We start from the raw sequence: 21759 nt of genomic DNA, 5'->3' as shown, positions 1-21759 counted from the left end.
TTGAAACCTGACTGATTTGGATCAAGAAGGTCATTCAGAGAGAGATAGCGGGAGAGCTGGCCAAGGACGGCACGTTCAAGAGTTTTGGAGAGAAAAGAAAGAAGGGATACTGGTCTGTAATTGTTGACATCGGAGGGATCGAGTGTAGGTTTTTTCAGAAGGGGTGCAACTCTCGCTCTCTTGAAGACGGAAGGGACGTAGCCAACGGTCAGGCAGTCGTTGTAAATAAGAATTTGTTCTTAATTAACTGACTTGCCTTGTTAAATAAAGGTTAAATAAAAAAACAAAAATGATGACTAGACAAGTCCAGGGTTGATGAGTGAAGGGCGTTTGCCAGCAGCAGGTTTGGCAGCAGCTAGAAGGCCGGCGACGCCGAACGCCTGAGCTGGACAGGAGGGGGAGCCAAAGCGAAGACTGGTGTGACACTTAAAGGTCCAATGCAGCCGTTTGATCTCAATATCAAATAATTTTTGGGTAACAATTAAGTACTTTACTGATTGATTTCAATTAAAATGGTCAAAAAGAAACAAAAATGGCTTCATAGCAAAGATTAATTTCTCAAGCAAGCAGCAAGAAAACTAAAAACGAGCTGTTGTTGGCAGAGAGGTTTGGAACTCTTTCTTATTGGTCTATGTTTAATGACACAGTGCTGCCTGCCTGCCCCTGGATTTGCTCCAGAGATCATCTTTGCTAGATCTCCCCCTTTGGCCAACTCCCTCCGATGACCACTCAAGCCATGAACTTTAACACACTCTCATGACGTTCCATCTCATGAATTATGTTGTTGTTTTCTAAATGCCTTGTCTTTTTTGTGTTGCTGTAAAGCTCTTTGAGATTCTTTATGTAATAAAAGCACTATAAATTTGAATAAATTATTATTATTTGCTAATTTACCACCTGGTGATGTCACCAGGCAGGACAAAACTCCATCCCACCAAAACAGGCTGAAATTTCAGGTAGTCCTTTCAAACAGCTCTTACACTAAAAGGGCCTTATCATAATGTTCACCATTTCACAGTATTATTCCAACCTTATAGTGTGTAAATATATATAAAACACAGGTAAATCTCATTTTTGACTGCACTGGGCCTTTAAAAAAACCTAAATGAAAAGCTGACATTCTTGACACTTTCCTCCTCACTGTGAAGATGAAAATGTTGACCTAGTCATAAGATGTTAGTTTTAATATAGTTTTGCACTGTTGTTGACTCCAGATACATTTATAAGTATTAGCCAACAAAGCAAACCAAAGCTGAACCTAAACAAACTGGGCTGAGAGACGGCTTTTGATCCACAGTAGGCCACAGTGACTTCAACACTTTACACCAATTGTTTTCAGCTGAGGTTTCACTGGTGGTTGGTTCTCTGAGTTCTTAGAGCCAAATGAACTGCAATGAAATATGATTCACGCAGAACAAATCGTCAAAGATTGAGTGTCTCCACAAATCAAATCAAATCAAATGTATTTATATAGCCCTTCGTACATCAGCTGATATCTCAAAGTGCTGTACAGAAACCCAGCCTAAAACCCCAAACAGCAAGTAATGCAGGTGTAGAAGCACGGTGGCTAGGAAAAGCTCTCTAGAAAGGCCAAAACCTAGGAAGAAACCTAGAGAGGAACCAGGCTATGAGGGGTGGCCAGTCCTCTTCTGGCTGTGCCGGGTGGGATTATAACAGAACATGGCCAAGATGTTCAAATGTTCATAAATGACCAACATGGTCAAATACTAATAATCACAGGCAGAACTGTTGAAACTGGAGCAGCAGTACGGACAGGTGGACTGGGGACAGCAAGGAGTCATCATGCCAGGTAGTCCTGAGGCATGGTCCTTGGGCTCAGGTCCTCCGAGAGAGAGAAATAAAGAGAGAAAGAGAGAATTAGAGAGCGCATACTTAAATTCACACAGGACACCAGATAAGACAGGAGAAGTACTCCAGATATAACAAACTGACTCTAGCCCCCCGACACATAAACTACTGCAGCATAAATACTGGAGGCTGAGACAGGAGAGGTCAGGAGACACTGTGGCCCCATCCGATGATACCCCCGGACAGGGCCAAACAGGAAGGATATAACCCCACCCACTTTTCCAAAGCACAGCCCCCACACCACTAGAGGGATATCTTCAACCACCAACTTACCATCCTGAGACAAGGCCGAGTATAGCCCACAAAGATCTCCACCACGGCAAAACCCAAGGGGGGGGGGGCGCCAACCCAGACAGGAAGATCACATCAGTGACTCAACCCACTCAAGTGACGCACCCCTACTAGGGACGGCATGAAAGAGCACCAGTAAGCCAGTGACTCAGCCCCGTAACAGGGTTAGAGGCAGAGAATCCCAGTGGAAAGATGGGAACAGGCCAGGCAGAGACAGCAAGGGCGGTTCGTCCCAGAGCCTTTCCGTTCACCTTCACACTCCTGGGCCAGACTACACTCAATCATATGACCCACTGAAGAGAAAGTAAAGACTTAAAGGTTGAGACCGAGTCTGCTTCTCTCACATGGGTAGGCAGACCATTCCATAAAAATGGAGCTCTATTGGAGAAAGCCCTGCCTCCAGCTGTTTGCTTAGAAATTCTAGGGACAATTAGGAGGCCTGCGTCTGGTGACCGTAGCGTACGTGTAGGTATGTACGGCAGGACCAAATCAGAGAGATAGGTAGGAGCAAGCCCATGTAATGCTTTGTAGGTTAGCAGTAAAACCTTGAAATCAGCCCATGCCTTGACAGGAAGCCAGTGTAGGGAGGCTAGCACTGGAGTAATATGATCAAATTTTGGGTTTGCAGCCATCAACTTCCTCATGTCTGAAACAGAGGCTTCTAGCGAGGGCAATTTTGGGGTTTCACCATGTTTCATTGAAATGTACAGCTGTGTGTCATCCGCATGGTCCTTCTGTAGCTCAGTTGGTAGAGCATGGCGCTTGCAACGCCAGGGTAGTGGGTTCGATCCCCGGGACCACCCATACGTAGAATGTATGCACACATGACTGTAAGTCGCTTTGGATAAAAGCGTCTGCTAAATGGCATATATTATTATTATTATTATTATATTATTAGGTCAAATATATAGTGAAAACAATAATGGTCCTAAAACGGAACCTTGAGGAACACCGAAATGTACAGTTGATTTGTCAACTAAGGACAAACCATTCACAGAGACAAACTGATCTCTTTCCGACAGATAAGATCTAAACCAGGCCAGAACTTGTCCGTGTAGACCAATCTGCGTTTCCAATCTCTCCAGAAGAATGTGGTGATGGATGGTATCAAAAGCAGCACTAAGGTCTAGGAATACGAGGACAGATGCAAAGCCTCGGTCTGATGCCATTAAAAGGTAATTTACCTGTTATGCAGGTGAATGAGGACCCAAAAGCGACTTGGCGAAAACAGAGTTTTTAATCCAGTAAAGATACTTTACAAAACAAAAAGCATAATACTACTCGTGAAGACGAGAACAGACTGGAGACTTGATCAAGAACTGCAGGTTGCCTCGGGAAGGCACTTGAACCTAGCAGACTCAGACACCTGCTCACCACGCAGCATCTGAGGGAAACACGACACGACAGGGCAATACATAGACACAGCACGGTGAATATAGACAAGGATCCGACAGGGCAGGAACGGAAAACAAGGAGAGAAATAGGGACTCTAATCAGGGAAAAGGATCGGGAACAGGTGTGGGAAGACTAAATGATTGATTAGGGGAATAGGAACAGCTGGGAGCAGGAACGGAACGATAGAGAGAAGAGAGAGCGAGAGAGTGAGAGAGGGAGGGGGAGAGAGAGGGATAGAAAGAGGGAAAGAACCTAATAAGACCAGCAGAGGGAAACGAATAGAAGGGGAAGCACAGGGACAAGACATGATAATCAATGACAAAACATGACATTACCACCTTCACAAGTGCAGTCTCAGTGCTATGATGGGGTCTAAAACCAGACTGAAGCATTTCGTTTACATTGTTTGTCATCAGGAAGGAAGTGAGTTGTGCAACAGCCTTTTCTAAAAAGTTTGAGAGGAATGGAAGATTCGATATAGGCCGATAGTTTTTTATATTTTCTGGGTCAAGGTTTGGCTTTTTCAAGAGAGGCTTTATTACTGCCACTTTTAGTGAGTTTGGTACACATCCGGTGGATAGAGAGCTGTTTATTATGTTCAACATAGGAGGTCCAAGCACAGGAAGCAGCTCTTTCAGTAGTTTAGTTGGAATAGAGTCCAGTATGCAGCTTTAAGGTTTAGAGGCCATGATTATTTTCATCATTGTGTCAAGAGATATAGTACTAAAACACTTGAGTGTCTCTCTTGATCCTAGGTCCTGGCAGAGTTGTGCAGACTCAGGACAACTGAGCTTTGAAGGAATACGCATATTTAAAGAAGAGTCCGTAATTTGCTTTCTAATAATCATGATCTTTTCCTCAAAGAAGTTCGTGAATGTATTACTGCTGAAGTGAAAGCCATCCTCACTTGGGGAATGCTGCTTTTTAGTTAGCTTTGCGACAATATCAAAAAGGAATTTCGGATTGTTCTTATTTTCCTCAATTAAGTTGGAAAAATAGGATTATCGAGCAGCATTAAGGGCTCTTCGATACTGCACGGTACTGTCTTTCCAAGCTCTTCGGAAGACTTCCAGGTTGGTGTGGTGCCATTTCCGTTCGAATTTTCTGGAAGCTTGCTTCAGAGCTCGGGTATTTTCTGTGTACCAGGGAGCTAGTTTCTTATGAGAAATGTTATTTCTGAAACTGAGAAAATTATTTGATTTACTTTGATTCTCTTTTGGCGTGACTCAAGATGTATAGACTATTTAGCACTGTGAAAAGGAAGGTTTTTATTTTTTACTTGATTGAAAGTGAATATACACCTTGAAAACCAATTGTTTTTTTAAATTACAAATATAAAAACGTATCTATGTATCCAGTAGCATACAGTGATATAGTGGGGGGAAAATATGTGCGTAAATGCTGATCGCAGATTGCGATGAGTAAAGTAAATCTCCATATACTTTCACTGCATTTACAGCAACATTTGGGTCAAAATGGTGCGAGTTTACCCTCCACTACACCATTGGTAGCATAGCTGGAAACATGTTTGGCTGTCTTTCATGTCGAGCTTATCTGGACTAAGTTGTCTCAATTTATGCCACTGGTACTACAGTGGCAACCCACAGACAGCATGAGCACACATTCCGTCTCACCATAGTTGTGTGGTCAGTGCTATCCGGCATTGTTGGGACGTCCCTACCCTAAACCCTAAACCCTAAACCCTAAAACCTCATCTTAACACCTACCCTTACTCTAACCCTAAACTTAACCATAACCATAACCATAACCATAACCATAACCATAACCATAACCATAACCATAACCCTTACCTAATCCTAACCTTATCCCTTACCATAACCATTTTACATTTCAAACATCAATGGGGTAGGTGTTTCCTCAAGGAAAATTCATGTGACCCCTGAGCACTTGACCTCTCATAAGGTAGCTAGCGTATAGTGTAGCTCTGTAGCTAAAAGCTCCAGGCCTCAGATGTTCAGGGTTCCCTCTCTTGTAGGAGCTGAACCCTGGCACAGTGAGAAAGCTTGTGAACATTTTCTGGAAGGGGAATATTAGCTATAAACTGTTTCAGGCAGGGTTCGAATTACGTGGGTGCAGGGCACTTCAATCACAAATCAGGGCCTCCAAATGAGTGTTAAAACATTATTGTGGGAGGCCCCTGATTGTTCTGAATATTATTGTTGGTTCATCCCAATGGTTTCAGAGCACCCAATCAAAACTCTTAAGGATCCGATCCTTTTTTTCAATTTTCGCCTAAAAAGACATACCCAAATCTAACTGCTTGTAGGACCAAAAGCAAGGACCAAAAGCAAGGATATGCATATTCTTGATACCATTTGAAAGGAAACACGTTGATGTTTGTGCAAATGTGAAATGAATGTAAGAGAAAATAACACATTAGATCTGGTAAAAGATAATACAAAGAAAAAAAACATGCGTTTTTTTGTATTTTCTTTGTACCATCATCTTAGAAATGCAAGAGAAAGGCCTTAATGTATTATTCCAGCCAAAGCACAAGTTACATTTTGGCCATTAGTTGGCAGCAGTGTATGTGCAAAGTTTTAGACTGATCCACGGAACCAACCACCAAAATTCAAGACTTCCCAAATATGCCTAATTGGTTTCTTAATGACTTTTCAAGTTCATAACTGTGCACTCTCCTCAAAAAGTAGGATGGTATTATTTCATTGTAATAGCTACTGTACATTATACAGTGCAGTTAGATTAACAACAATTTAAGCTTTCTGCCAATATCAGATATGTCTATGTCCTGGGAAATGTTCTTGTTACTTACAACCTCATGCTAATCGCATTAGCCTACGTTAGCTCAACCGTCCCGTGTGGAACCCATCGATCTTGTAGAGGTTTTAAACTACTTCTACTATAGAAGCAGGCACAATTACGCTTTTGTTCTTTTAGATATGATTCCCATAATATACTTGAAGTAGGTCACAATAATTTAAGAAATGGGTCATTGATATTCATTACATAAAGATGAATACGTTTCTATTTGAATAAAATCTCAAAAACCTTCATGCTAACGGTATATTGCAAGGGAAGGGAAGACATCAGTGGTCCATCCATTTGTAATACCCTCTAAAATTGCTTAAATTTAGCACATTGCACAACCTGGACATTAGATCCACCCCCACACACAAGCACATACACACACCCTACCCATTTATTATTATTTTATTTGTGACTTGTGGCCAACATAAACAGCTTTATGTGCCTGCACATGTTGACAAAGCAGCCATGGCTCATTGCTGGTTGATGGATGGCTGTGTGTGCCTAGCTAATTATTAGTACACATAAAAGGATGCTGTTATTTCCAAACCTGACCCAGCAGGCCCCAACCAGAGAGGTCAGTGGGTAAATCTGGGCCGATCAGTCTGCGACTATATCACTCAATCTTGATATATGAGCACAGAGGTACAAATTAAATGTGCAGCGACCTTCTATGGGGTACTGGGCACAACAGGACGCCATTTGGGCTAATTCCTGCATGGGGTTCAGACAATAAAGCACTATACTGCATGATGTAATTACTTTGTGTACACACATCTGGATTTGGGTTTCCCAGAGGAAGTTAATGCCCTTGAAAAAAGAGGCCGACCATTATGAACGTGCAAAATGTAGTATGTGCCGGTGAAACAAGTGGAAGTTGGGGAAATGGTGGGGAGCTAAGGGCTATAATCTTTCTAGATGCAGATGTATGCATACATATGGACATGACTATTGACCTTCTCATGAGATCTGTTCAAAGTTCATCATTGCCATTGAGACGAGCAGGAAGATTGCTTTTTGGAAATAAAACCGCTTGCTCAAAGCAGAAGGTTTACATGACCCTCAGATATTCCTATATTCCTATTCACCTTCTACAGCCCTGCCTCTTACTCCAATTACAGCCATCTTGCTTTTATCTGACAAAGTTACAGTTTCACGTTCCATCTCAGTACTCTCTCTATCAGTTGAACAGAGGGCTTTATACATGTTCGTTTCCATATTCGGGGCGATGGTGCCGGCATGCATCTGGATTTCATAGCAGCTCAATTGTCTCCGCTAGTGTGGGCTAAGATTGGTATCTGATGAGCTTTGAAGGCTGACATGGAAACTGCGTAAATGTCAGGGGCAGAATGGTATTGATATTTATCGGAAGGTTCGACCTGAGATAACCGCTGAGCATCGGCTCCAACCCGTCACGATGTGCGTACAGCATTAATCTACATCAGCTCATAAAGTACCTGTCTAATGCTTGAAGTCAGAGGATCTGGTACATAATTCACTATTAATGTGTACTACGGTTTTCACTTCCGGAATGTTTTGATGACGATAATAATGTCTCTGTTTGATATGTTGTTTAGTCTCTTGTATGATTAGGCCTATAAGTCACTCAATATATGAGAATCTAATAAAGGACTAAAAAGTAGAATGATAAATGTTACCATTCTATGGCCCAAAATCCCTCACAGAATAATAAATAAATATTATTTTGATTAGTCTTGAAAGGAGTTGTTAAAGTATCTTAAAACTTCAGTACAAATATTTATAACTTTATTGATAGTTTACTTGTACATTCATATTTTGTGAATCAAAAGGAAAAAAATACAAACTGTATAGTGAATCATGTTTAGGCATGCTTGCATATGAAATGATAATACTTGTGGTAGGCATAACAAATTCAATGGAGCTTAATCAAATTCAACCATCCCTGAAATGTTTGTAAACGCTGACACGCTACATTTTAGGCAAACAATGCACAACAGCCACGCATCTCCCGTTGCAAATGTAACATTTAAAAACCATATAAAAATAAATGCAAAGCCATGTCAAAATGTACACTTGTATTTCAACTATTTTTTTAATTGTATAAACTTTCAGACAAAAATAATAAATAAAAGCACCCATGTGTTTAATTTAAAATGGAGACATTGCTAAATAACTGTAAATGGTGGTTTGAGAACAGAGAAAGTGTTGGTAAAACATTGTTTGAGGTAGACCTTACTAGGATCTGCTTCTCAATGACACAAAACATTATCCTCTGAATTTGCAAATGTTTCAAATATAATACTTGCTAGTAGGCATTGTTTATTTGGGTTGTTAAACCATGAAATTGCAACATGAACATGCAAATAAATGCAAGTTTGACATGTACAGGCCTAACACTGCCATGGTTTTATTTTTCCTATAACATCAATTGGAACATTTGTTAGAATCTTTGGTGGAATTTGACATAATGCTTTGTCTCATGTTAATGCAATAGATTATGATAAATTATCTCAGATCCTAGTTTCAGTTATTAATTTCAGCATCAAACCCAGGTGCTCATGTCTACCTCAACAAGTTATTATAGTTTCCTGATGTGTACAAAACTATGTTTGAAAACCATTGCATTTCTGGGGTTATGGCACATGATTGAGGATGAGTTCGCAACATAACATAATATACAATGCTTTAGAAAAAAACGGGTCTGTTTGGCAAAGAAATTCAACACAGGGATTTATCAGTGCCTGAAACAAATCACTGCAAATCATTTGTTTATCTCTAACAATTAACTGCTTTTCTCTCTCTTTTTTTCTTCATATTTACAGTATTGCACTTAAACTGCGCACAATTGCATTTCAGTTTAACTGATGCTTCCTTCATATTTTCAAAATTACAAAAAATTGCAGTTATACCCTTTATCCTTCTAAACGTTTTGTGAACGTCTCTTTTTGATGACATGATAAAAACCCAAATCGGTTCCTTTCCCCGCCCTCATTTAGTAAAGTAGTATCTGCTTGTAGTGCTGTTTGTAAACTCCCACATACAAGACCTGAAGTGCAAAGAATATCTTCACTTCTATTCCCAAGAAACGTCACGATAAACAGAAAGAAAGAAAGCTAGAGAGAGAGAGAGAACAATGTGAGGAGAACAGCAAAAAAAAAACTTATTTTGGACTCATTCCCAGCAAAACACATTTACACTTTCCATCCTACAAAAGCAGAAAGTAAGGGATTAGATTAGCCTATTCCTGTCAGTCCACAGTTTCAAGGAAATCAAACCCCAATGATCTTTGACTTTGTGGATGAGAGTATATATAGTGGGAATTTTGAATGGCAGTGATACAACAGAGTTGGGGTGTTAGGTCGGATACAACATGGCCAGCCTCCGTGATACGTCTGCAGTCCTCCAATAGAACTCATGCACTGGGCAGCGGCAGGAAACAACACAGTGGTTACACAGAGAACATGGCCATTTCTTTTCTCTTTTTTTCGTAATTTTTGTCTTTTTTTGTGTGTGTAATGTTTAGTCCGATGCCTCGTGGTGTCAGTGTCTTTTCCCAAACACACAATAGTCTGTAAAGTCAACGTGACGGCATCGGCATCAGTGAGGCTCTAGTATTTGGCCCTGCTTGCCTGCTTTGCCAGTTTGCTTTGTTCTAAAGTCTCCCGGTCTGGCCTGGCCCGGCCCGGCCCTCGGCTCAGACAGACATCCACATGTGTTTGTACGGTCCTGGACTTGTGATGTGTGCCTGGAGTGGACTGAGCCACTGGCCCCGCAGAAGTCCTGCCTGTTGGGCGAAAAGTAAAAGGTGATTTCATTGGTATTTAATTACCGTTCTCTCTACAAATGGGTGTTTTGGCAGCTGGTTTTGTGACAATTTTCTTGCTCCCCTCCTTTCTCCTCCTCTTCTTCCTCCACTCATTCTCTCCCCATCTCCCTCTCCCTCTGTGTCTCTCTTTTTCTCTCTCTCTGTCTCTCTTTCATTCTCCCTCTCAGTGTTTTTTTTTTAAATGTTGTTTTGTTTAAGCTGTAAGTGTCAGACCCGATCACAGGGCTCAGTCTTGTATGAGAAGCAGGTGATTATGAGGGCGTGGGGCGAGCGGAGGGGAAGCCCGATGGGGTCAGAGACCCAGCGCCTCGGCATGTTTTCTTGCCTTGAGTCGAAGGTCAGCGATGCTAGAGTTCTTGCTGTTGCTCTTGGCAGCCGCCGCCACGGCCGCCGCTGCAGAGGCTGAGTCCGCGAGAGAGGCGATTGGTAGTCCAAAGGGCGGGGGCGGGAACATCAGGTAGGGTGCATGCGCCGCCAGGTGAGGGTGCAGGTGATGGTGGGAGTGAGCCACGCCCTCCAACTGGAGCTGGGCCTGGACCTGCCAGACAACCAAAAACAATCCCTGGGTTAGTGAGACCCTCCCAGCCCCTCAGGCTCTGTGTGTGTGTGTGTGCGCGTGTGTGTGTGTGTGTGTGTGTGTGTGTGTGTGTGTGTGTGTGTGTGTGTGTGTGTGTGCGTGTGTGTGTGTGTGTGTGTGTGTGTGTGTGTGTGTGTGTGTGTGTGTGTGTGTGTGTGTGTGTGTGTGTGTGTGTGTGTGTGTGTGTGTGTGTGTGTGTGTGTGTGTGTGTGTGTGTGTGTGTGTGTGCGTGTGCGTGCGTGTGCGTGTGTGTGTGTGTGCGGGCGTGTGTGCGTGTGTGAGAGAAGAGCCAAGGGTTTAGGTTTCACAGTTTGACACTATTTAATTCCCCTTCAAGTTCTACCCCCTCAAAGCTGTTGCTTACTGTGTTTTCTCGGAAAAATGTTAGGAACTGCACTCTGAGCCTTTCCCCCTTTTTCATGTCAGCTATTCTTAAAGTTAATGAATCATACATAACTTCACAGACACCACGTCCAGTTTAACAGCCGAGAAATCAAAGTCTTTCTAAGACCCTGAACAGATTTGTTTCATTCACAGTGAGATCTCCTTCATACCCTTGGAAATATGCAACGTCTTGTTATCCTGATTACGGATTCAATTGCATAAATAAATATAAATCCACGCAAAAAATATTAACGTATTTAGAGTTATAAATATTTATCCAGACATATTCCTGAGCAAAGGGAAAGTGAAAGTCATAAAGACCATTGAGTATCAGTTTGCACATTCTTGGCAATTATTTTATGAGGAGTAGGTGAAAATGAGAAATCCCTGTACTTCAGAAGGAGAGCTACGTTGCCTCTTGCCATTTCTCAAGCGTTTCAAATGCCACAGGAAGCAAGGAGAGAAGTGAAGAGCCTCGTGCTTTCTCATCCAACCCAAATAAAACTTAATTTAAGCAACGCATGGTAAACGTTTTAAGAGAGAGCTAAATGTTTCAACCAATTTAAAATGTGACGCTATTTCGACATAGCCAATAACTTGGAAAATTACCGAAATTAAAGTTGTTTAACTGCGAGAGAGAATTAAAATAAACCGCAAAATGTGCTTTCTTGGACGGTATTTCATTACGTATTGCTGACCACTATTTGTACTTGCACTGAATTGCATTGACACGAGCCACAGACACAAGCCAATGCATAAATGACCAGTAGGCCTTCCTCCATATTTTCTTTCCCACCAACTGTCACTCTTACCAAACACTCAAGAAAATAGGCCTGATTCCAGATAGATGGATACTGACTATCATAATAACAGCTAACACTCAAACAAAGAGCCTTGTTCCAAATGTATGAATGCAGACTGTCAGTGAAACACAGAAGGGAACCCCTCTTTGAGAGGGAATCACTCAGCGTGTTGTTGTTAAGTTTGCTGGGAGGATCAGTGAAATGGAACAGGGCATGAGCTGCTACAGGCGCTACCCAGTCCCCAGCACAACAGCTGGTCAATATATGTGTGTGTGTGTTTCTGTGTGTGTGCAAGTGTGAATGCATGTGCATTTGTGTGAACATGTGTACATGCGTATATATGCAGGGGTACATGTGTACGTGCGTATGCATGCAGGGGTACATGTGTACATGAGTATATATGCAGGGGTCCATGTGTACGTGCGTATGCATGCAGGGGTACATGTGTACGTGCGTATACATGCAGGGGTACATGTGTACGTGCGTATCCATGCAGGGGTACATGTGTACGTGCGTATATATGCAGGGGTACATGTGTACGTGCGTATATATGCAGCGGGTACATGTGTACGTGCGTATACATGCAGGGGTACATGTATATGTGCGTATATATGCAGGGGTACATGTGTACGTGCGTATATATGCAGGGGTACATGTGTACGTGCGTATCCATGCAGGGGTACATGTGTATGTGCGTATACATGCAGGGGTACATGTGTGCTTGCATAAGTGTGTTACAGCCTGCCCTGTGCTTGTCTGTCTCAGGCCTGTAGAGGTAGGGCTCTTCTCTCAGTATGCAGGCCTCATGCCTCCCTCCCTGCCAATGCAGCACACCACCAATATCCATCAGAGCCTTCTCCAGTCGGTGCTTTCATCATCTCTTTTATGTGCTTGCGTTGCGCAAGTGTTGGCTTAATTAGGCCCAAGCTTTTCACAGGGGTGAACAGACAACTCAATGGCCAGGCCGCAAAAACAGACCTCACCAGATCAAATGTCTCTCTAACAAACACAAACACACATCCCGCTCTTAACGCACCCCAAAGGTGAAAGGTGTTCTGGGGTTGAGTTGACTCTCACACACCACTCTCCAGCTCCATAGAGTTCTCATTCACAACAGCCTTTGTAAACTACAACCTCGGACAATAGGGGTCTATTTTGAGTATAATAAGGGCATATGCACCTCTCTCCAATATCTCTCACAGATTCTGAGATGATTGTGAAGTGTGGTTGGGGACTAAAATAAAAGTAGGGTGCATTTTTATGACTGCATCAAATCTTTCAACCATGCTAACACATTTAGAAACTACGGCTGTTTGTCAGTTAACCTCCTTAAGAGTCTGTTGATGCACCCATGCGTCAATCTAAGTAACATAATCAAATAATAACTCATCAAAATCCGTCACTTTAAGATAGAGATATCTGTTTTTTGCATGGGCTGCGTCTCAATCCACCGCATGCGCCTATGTCGCCCTTCCGCACCTGCGGTGATAGGTGGCTAAGCTACAGCGGTGTTTGTCAGACCATGACACATCCTAAAAATGTCTGGGGCAGAAAGGGGAAACGCTCACGAACACGATGGTGTTCTCCGTTTTGCCCTACGACCCCCACAAGTGTCATGGGACTCATCAGAAGGTCACCAGTACCGGATTAAAAAAACTGAATGGAAGTATGGAGGTAGTTTTGTGCCAACAAAACAGGGGGTTAAATATGTGTCTAAAAAAACAAACACAAAAAACTTTCCTGAGATGTCTTATATCTTCACTTCCAAAACCTTTATTCTTTACAAATGTGTTTCACTGTCTTTTGTTGCCATTTATGAATGTGTTACTCAATGTGTTTCTATGGGCTATAGTAGTAAAGGCCAAATTCTCTATTTTATCAAAACAAAAATATAGATTTGTTTTTATATACCTAAAGGGGTCCTAAAATTCAAAACGACCTTCTTAAAACCATTCCACATGTTAGTTTAATAGAATCCCCCCCCCCCCCCAATGGCTCAGACTTTCAGAGGTTAATTGATGTTGAATATGAACTTTTACTTGTGCACAATCACTCACTTGCATGCCTGCATTTCATCAGTAAACATTTCACATAGGATTCGTGTCGTGAAAAAAAGAGAAAAGAACGTACCTGTTGAAAAGGCATCCGTAGCGCTCCCATGTTGACATATGGAGCTACTCTGCAGGCATCCAGATGACTGGCAATTCCCAGAGTGACACCTGGAAAGTATGAAGAGGTGTCTGTCAGACAGTGAGACAGTTATAAGTTTGAGTGTAAGGCTGATATGGTTGGTCAAAGGTTACAAGATGACATTTTACAAAGTGATTAATCAAACATAATACAGTACATGCACATGAAGTTTGATTAATTTTTACAGGCTACAGCATAGGCCGACATAATTATTGTAAGAAATGTGTCATGTAACATACTAGCAAACAATTTAGTAAACATCTGCAAGTGTAAAATGACAAGTGTAATAATCATTGCAACATAAAAAATCCTAAAAAAATACAAGTAGATGGATAATAAATAGAATTTACCTTTATGCATCTGGTTTTCTTGTTTTCGACATTTCGCTCTTCTGTTTTGAAACCAAACCTGGAAACCACAATTTGAAACAGTGAATGAGTGTATTGTAGAATATGCATGTTGGGGAAGCTAAAATATATTTTTTTACCAAGCTACCAATTACTTCACACCGGAAGAAGTTAAGCTACACTAAGAAAATGATAGTTTCATTGCCTAAAGTTACTTTGGAAAAGTAGTTCACCACATCCAAACTTCTTTGGGAGAGTCATCATATGTACATCTGAAATGTTATAGAGTACAAATTGCAAGAACATAACAGGTGTTCACTATCAAGTGAAAATGAGGCAGGTCTAATGCCGAAAATGAAAGGAAATTATTGCCTACTTCACCCATATTTTATTGCATTTTTTCAAAAACAAAAAGTAGTGTAGTTCTAGTAGCCTAGTTAGTTATACCGCGACATTAGAGCGTTGGACTCGTAACCGAAAGGATGCAAGATCGAATCCCCGAGCTGACAAGGTGAAAATCTGTCGTTCTGCCCCTGAACAAGGCAGTTAACCCACTGTTCCTCGCCGTCATTAAAAATATAATAAGAATTTGTTCTTAACTGACCTGCCCAGGTAAATAAAGGTCAAATAAAACATGACAAAAACGTTAGCTACTGAAAACGCTACATTTATTTTAATTTAGTTCAACTACCACTAAGCTACTGTAAAGTGCAGTTAATGTACTCCCCAACACTCCCCAACACCGAGAATGTCGATGATGACATTAATGCTCATAAAAGTAGCCTATAAACCTATACTGTTTTAATCATGAATTACAACTGAAATAATTGCCTACACAATTATAGATAATATAAGATCGAATATATTGTCTAAAATAGTCTAAAATAATATACAGCATATCGTCACAAAATGTATAGCTTAACAATATTTATTGATAGGCATACTCCAATTTACGTAGGCCTATGTGCTTAAAAAACGGGGCCAAAAAGGTCACTTGACTCCGTCTAATCTACTAGGCCCTTTTGCTCTCCAGGTTACAGAAGCAGCATACCCTATTATTAATTATCATCAACCTAATTTCCCTCCACGAATCCATTATCTCCTCTCCCCTCCGACCCCAGTAATGATTATCATTTACAGTAGCCGAATTAGCGACGAGAGAACCACAAAGGGCACCTTAATTACTCAAGGTGCTGCAGCCATTTTAACGAGTGTGGATTGGACTGGAATAATACGTTTTGTCGATAAAGTATGCATTATTGACATAGCATGTCCACAGATTATTTACCCCAAACTCTCCCTCCATCACATAGCATATTGGAAACAAATGTTCGTTTAATGTAGTTTTTGGAAGATAATTATTTATGATTAGGCTATTATTGGTCTATTAATACCCTGTTTCATATTATTATTGTTATTATTATTAAGCCTATATGGCTATATCATTATTCGTATGGCCTACTGCTAATTGTATGATTTAATTGTTTTAGGTTATATCACGAGGTGTATTTAATTATTTTACTTTTTAATCACTGATGTTGCTGTCTCTTAAAGGTCTGTACTGACACAAAATAAAAACATATCTACATACATATACATATAATATATATATATATATATATATATATATATATATATATATATATATATATATATATATATATATATATATATATATTAAGGCTATATATATTGCGTGCCAGAATGCTAAGTAAAGTGAACTACACTGGTTGCGACAGTTATTTCTTCATTAAGGACCACTCAATGATGCGCTATACAAACGCCCTAATCTCGTTTCCTTTGGATTTTTATTAGAGACAGTGAATAATGACATTTAATTTAGCTCTGTACCAGAAACCCAGATATATTAGTCGTAATAGAATTACTGCACGCTCCTCACCAAGCTCTCATAACTTTCAATTAGATTCCTCAGCTGCGCGCGACGTGGGGCTTCTGTTCCGACGCCTTAAGTGCAGGTTAATACCCTTCTATCTACCACATGCCTTACAATTTACTTATGATAGATTTGGGGGTTTCAAATCGAAAAACGGTCGGCTGCGACATGGATTTTAATGGTGTGTGATTTTAACCCTCACGGCCCATTTCAGTCTATACGCGTTATTGTTGTAAATATTGAGTAAATATTTATCCCATTGCGTTTTAACAGGTAAATGCTTTCCTCCTGTCTTACCACAATTTGATTTTATCCATGTTTAAAATGACTTTCTTTTGTGTCGCGCTTGCAAGCTGTCACACGGTGCAGACTTCTAATATTAGGCTACTTAGTACTCAGATTAGATCTCGGAACACGAGGTGTGCCACCGACTGAGTTCCAGCAGAATTGAATTATTTCTAATCCATTTTTATGGGAACAATATATCAAGCCAATGGCAGATATTACAAAGACAACGCGGGGGGAAATGAGGTGACTGGCATACGACGGTGTCCCCTGAAGCACTCGTACAATCTCTTCATTAATTTTTATGATGTGGTAAGATCTTTCCGAAGCGCATAAGATATTTTTCTTCTACAATAATCGGCCAGGAGAGAGGAGACGGGTTCAAATGCATCCAATGTCACTTGAGCAACTATGATGTGACAAAGGTTATAGGCGTCATTTTATTTGTTGAAAAGCAACAGTATTTTGGTCATGTAAAAAAATAGACCAATGTTATAATGATATACATTTATTTGATAATGGATAGTGTTGAATTGCAAAAACAATCATTAAAAAATCAACAGTAACCAGTAGGCTTGCAGTATTATTATTATTAGCAGCAGCAGTAGTAGTAGTGTTCTTGTTGCACTATTACCTAAAGTTAATTTAAAAATATTGCCAAACAAATCTCACCGAGGTCGTGAGGTCAATCTGTGTAATATCGATCCAATAAATAAACTCGTGTGGCTTTCACCATGTCGACAACAGTCATATCTGCACAGTTTGTTGCATCTAATATTTCATTATATGTTTGTCTCATTGCATCATAAAAACAGCTCACTCAACACGTTCTCTGGAGTGTGTAACATCTCCGTATAACTGAGCCTTGACAACAGGCAGGGCGGACCAAAATAATGGTAAGTCTACATAGCTCATGAAAATTAAACATAACCAGTGATGTTCTATCAAACGGATGAATAAATTATATTCAAACGTAAGCCTCAACGCGATCTCATTTTGACGCTACTGTTTTAAATCATCCCTGAATAGTTTGTATTTGTTTTTACACGTGCACATAATAGAAGAGATAAGTGCCAAAGGGTGCACCTAAACGTGTTTTTTAAGGCGATTCTAACCCAAACCATTTTATCTCAAAGTATTTATTTTGGCAATAGGACACCATCATTTGTTTTAGAAAATGTAGGCTATCTACAGAATATAGTAGTTTTTAAAGGAAGCTTATCAATACGGTTTGTAGGTTATTGCCTTGCAAGTGTTGACTCTATAGCCTTCTGAAACGTGTTTCATTTGTGAGCATATATCATTACTGATCTAGGCCTTACATCCATTTTATCCATGTTATTCCGCACCACGAATTACAGTAATCTTCTTGCGTCACCCACTATGACCCCAGCCTCTGTCACTGGATGTCTCAATCTGGCAACCTCTCACACGTTCTTTTTAGAACAATCCTTGATGCTTTGAGCTTAAAAACTCAACCTATTTAGACCCACATGTTGTTTATAAAATGAAATAAAATAAAAACGTATGCATCGAAGGGACAGCCCTATCTAGATTTGTCCAAACCCTTTAGGGTTATGCTTTTCACTTTTAGTTGATGGAGACCGGGAGTTACCTGCACTCTCGCCTCTGACAGTCCCAGCCTCTGGCTCAGCTCTTCCCGCATGAATGCGTCGGGGTAGTGCGTTTCGTCGAACAGGCGCTCCAGCTCATTGAGCTGTTCCAGAGTAAAGTTTGTCCTGCTCCGTCGCTGCTTCAGTTTGCTCTGTGCGTCCTCGTCCTCAGACTTCACGTCCTCCTTCTTCTCTTTACACTCATATATCCCTGCGTGAACACAAGTTTTAAAATACAATACACCTCTAGATTAAACACACCCATTAAACACACAGACACACACACACACACAGACACACACACACACAGACACATACACACACACACACGCGTATAGAGTGTATCTTATATTCAGTTAGTGAAATACATAGTATGTGTTATGCTAGCCAGCCAGAAACGGTAAACAGAATATGATAAACAAGTTCGATCTCTATTGGTCAAAATACAGGCCTGCAAACTTACAAAACCAAAAATGCAGGTCAATGCACTGTGTGTTTACTATAATGACAGTTATTCACGCACATACATATTGAAATATTCGAGCATAAAATCCTGTCACAATTAGGCCTTATCATGTCCTTAGTGCTATTTGCCTACAGTCTGCACATGGATCCTTAATTGGAAGGAATGACCTTCTGAAAACGCCCCAATTTCCACTGGACAATCTGAAACGGTGCACCGTGATACCAAACAATTGTAGTTTATTAATGTGACTTTTATTTTGGAACACTATACGTGTTTTATATTGTCAATTGTTTTATCAAATACAGTAAATTGTAAAACCATTAGATATAAAAGAGTAAGCCTATATACAGGTTATTTATAGGATTATTTCAATGGTTGGTATAATACGCCTATCATACAGCAAAATAACTCCACCGTACTTGATCGTTACAAACGTAATACATAGCTTAAATATTTCACAAGGTTAACGTGTTGCGTAAAATACAGTTATTTTCAGATAGGCACATATAATATGTTTAAGATACTCAAAATGTTATTACCGGGGCTAAAGTCTTGAAACCTCACTATTACTATCATCTAACAATTGTTTTCCGTCATCATTAGACGGAGCTATTGTGTGCTATACAACAACGTAAACGTCCTAACACTGCTATTACAGTGCAGGAGCGCGCGTACATCCAACTTCGAGGTGCACCGGGTTCATTTTGCGTATGAAGTTTTTTCTTCCTGTTATGTCATGAAAATGCGAGCCAGAAACACTTGGTATAGGCTAACACTGTCAAAATAATGTATGGTCCAATTGATGAAAGTTTTAAAAAACAAAGAATAAGCTACGGTATGCTGACGGGCAGAATGCAAGTACCACTCCTATTAATTGTACAGTGGAAACATAGAATTAAGCCATTATCATTATGCATATCATCGCCATCAATACGATATTATGCAACGATATCATGTGTTAATAAATACAGTGATCAACAGGAGTGAGAGAAGATTGATTATGTAGCCTAGGATTCATTAGTTTGGACCACTTGCTTTTCACTGCAAAACACATGACAGTGGGCCTTACTATAGAGAACAGTATGTCCAAGTATCTGCACATTATAACGACGTGAGCTTACGATAAAAAAATATATATAAAAAAAACAGTAACTGCAATAATTTAAATGTTTTTGTTATAGTTTTTGACGTTGTAAATGTTTTGGCCACCACATATTTTTGTACTTTTACAATCGGTGCACCGAAAGTAATCGTGAAAACCAAGGGCTTGGTTTGTGTATAAATGCAATGCATCTAGGACATTCACGCTACACAACTCGAACGGGTGGATAGAAACGTACCTTCCGTGGCCCGTGAAACGTTAAACTCCTTCAGTTTTTCTTTCTCTAGCTCTACGTGCTCCTTGAATAGATGTACCGGACAGTGGTTGCTGCCTTCCGTTATGTCCTGTAGACTTGTCTCCGAGTTCCCCAGCTCCCTCGCCCGCGCCAAGCCACTCTCCAAAACTTCCCTGTACGTGATACTCTCCTTACTGCTCTCCTTGGTTTTCTGCTCGAAAGATTTCGAGACGAACGCCGTAAGTTCTTCCATGGCCGTTCAGTGGTCCTGAGCACGGAACCCCACTTTAAAATGACCGATTTAACGTTAGTTGTCAGCTCAAGACGCAGCGCTCGGTCGTAAAAAGAAGCGATATTGGGGGTGGAGAAGAGGTGAGATCACTCCTGCTGTTATGACTGTGTTTTTGAGAGCACACTATTTATACACCGCCACCTCAGCCCAGCCCCCACCTCTGCGTCTTGGGCAATTACGGGCTGCTCGACTTATCTGAATTCAACTTTCAGCAGCTTCTCCAGAAATCAATGCTTCGACGGAGGCAGTTAATTGAATTAGGGGTCATTAAAATGACTACGGTACCTTATGGTGAAATGAGTGGGAAATATGTAGGCTATTAATTCATTCGGTGATAATTTCATTAACGTGATTTCGAGATATGAATATGGAGTGTCTGGGTTTGCTCCTCCTGGTGTTGCTATTCGTTTGAGTTGACAACTAAGAATTTAAAGCACATAGGTGGTCTCGCAACATAATCCGATATAAACAACTCGCCCTACAATGAGAAAATATAACATTTTAGTGTTTTTTATTTATTTTTTAAGTGGAAAACATTTGCAATAGGCTAGTGATGATTTAGCCTGTCAGGTAATGTCTATAACGGTGGTGTATGATTCGAGTACAATTAGGCTACGCATGTCATTTCTCGAGAGGGAGAATTATCTTAACTAAGTATGAAGCCTAATTATTTTTGTTTTGCAGGTGTGAATCGTGTGACAATACTTGGAAAGAGGCCACAGTCCACACATTTTCTGAGATTGTAAATTACTTTGAAATATTGCAAATAATTCGGATGGCAATTATTATAAATATAATATCCTTAATAATAATCTAACGATAAGTGACCAATACCGGTTTATGACGTTTTTATCTCATAACTAGTGAGTAAATATTCACGATTAAATGCATCTATTATATGCTTTTTTGTTTGCATAAAAATATGATAGAAAGTAGACTAACATTACACCATAAATGTACGCTATAATATAGGGGCATATACTGCTAATCCAATAGAACAAATCTCAGTGAATGTGACACGTAGGCCTACAGATTTTGTTCATAATTCATATCATTCAAACACCTCTGGGAGTGCTCTGAATGTTAAACTGGACTTATCCTAAAATAAAATACATTGATAATCAATACAATTAGGCTGCAAGTGGTGGAAAATGTTCCCTGATTTATATCTAGGATTTTCATGGAAATACATGTAGGCTATAATAGCTGAACATTATCTAAAACGCATGCATCGGTCCAGCTCAGAAACACAAAAGGCCGAGAGAAGAGAGCTGTCTCTGGGGTATTCTACCCGGAGCGCCCCGGCAGTGTGAAAGCACTCGGTAAAGCTGTGCTCTCTAATGACGTGTTTTGATATCTTTCCATTTATCACAAAACCCGTCTCGCAGCGGCTGACGCGCGCGGGCTGAGCGACTTTCCCT

General features: G+C 40.5%; 1 protein-coding gene across 3 annotated transcripts; it reads right to left on the bottom strand.

The window, feature by feature from the left end:
* Positions 1–8092: 8092 nt before the first annotated feature.
* shox (short stature homeobox) lies at positions 8093–20424 on the bottom strand. Of its 3 annotated transcripts, none has more exons than XM_046358904.1 (6): positions 20050–20424; positions 18246–18454; positions 14455–14512; positions 14045–14154; positions 10476–10688; positions 8093–10108 (listed from the first exon to the last, which is right to left on the bottom strand). In XM_046358904.1, the coding sequence occupies exons 1-6, from the start codon at positions 20297–20299 to the stop codon at positions 10019–10021; spliced, it is 930 nt and encodes a 309-aa protein (XP_046214860.1). In that variant the 5' UTR covers positions 20300–20424; the 3' UTR covers positions 8093–10018. The 3 variants fall into 3 exon arrangements, with proteins under 3 accessions (XP_046214860.1, XP_046214867.1, XP_046214876.1); XM_046358911.1 differs by having other exon boundaries at positions 14045–14133; XM_046358920.1 differs by having other exon boundaries at positions 8093–10688.
* Positions 20425–21759: the final 1335 nt, after the last annotated feature.

The sequence above is a fragment of the Oncorhynchus gorbuscha genome, linkage group LG01 (assembly GCF_021184085.1).
Source record: "Oncorhynchus gorbuscha isolate QuinsamMale2020 ecotype Even-year linkage group LG01, OgorEven_v1.0, whole genome shotgun sequence".
Taxonomy (NCBI): domain Eukaryota; kingdom Metazoa; phylum Chordata; class Actinopteri; order Salmoniformes; family Salmonidae; genus Oncorhynchus; species Oncorhynchus gorbuscha.
Note: the sequence above shows the minus strand (reverse complement) of the source record. Positions and strands in the feature narration are given on the sequence as shown.

Excerpts from the sequence above, each read along its gene's own strand:
- shox (XM_046358904.1), bottom strand. The coding sequence starts at position 20,299 with ATGGAAGAACTTACGGCGTTCGTCTCGAAATCTTTCGAGCAGAAAACC. Across the intron at positions 14,513-18,245 it reads TGTCAGAGGCGAGAGTGCAG|GTTTGGTTTCAAAACAGAAG; the intron begins GTAACTCCCGGT and ends TGTGGTTTCCAG. Across the intron at positions 10,109-10,475 it reads TCGCTGACCTTCGACTCAAG|GCAGGACTTCTGCGGGGCCA; the intron begins GCAAGAAAACAT and ends TTCGCCCAACAG.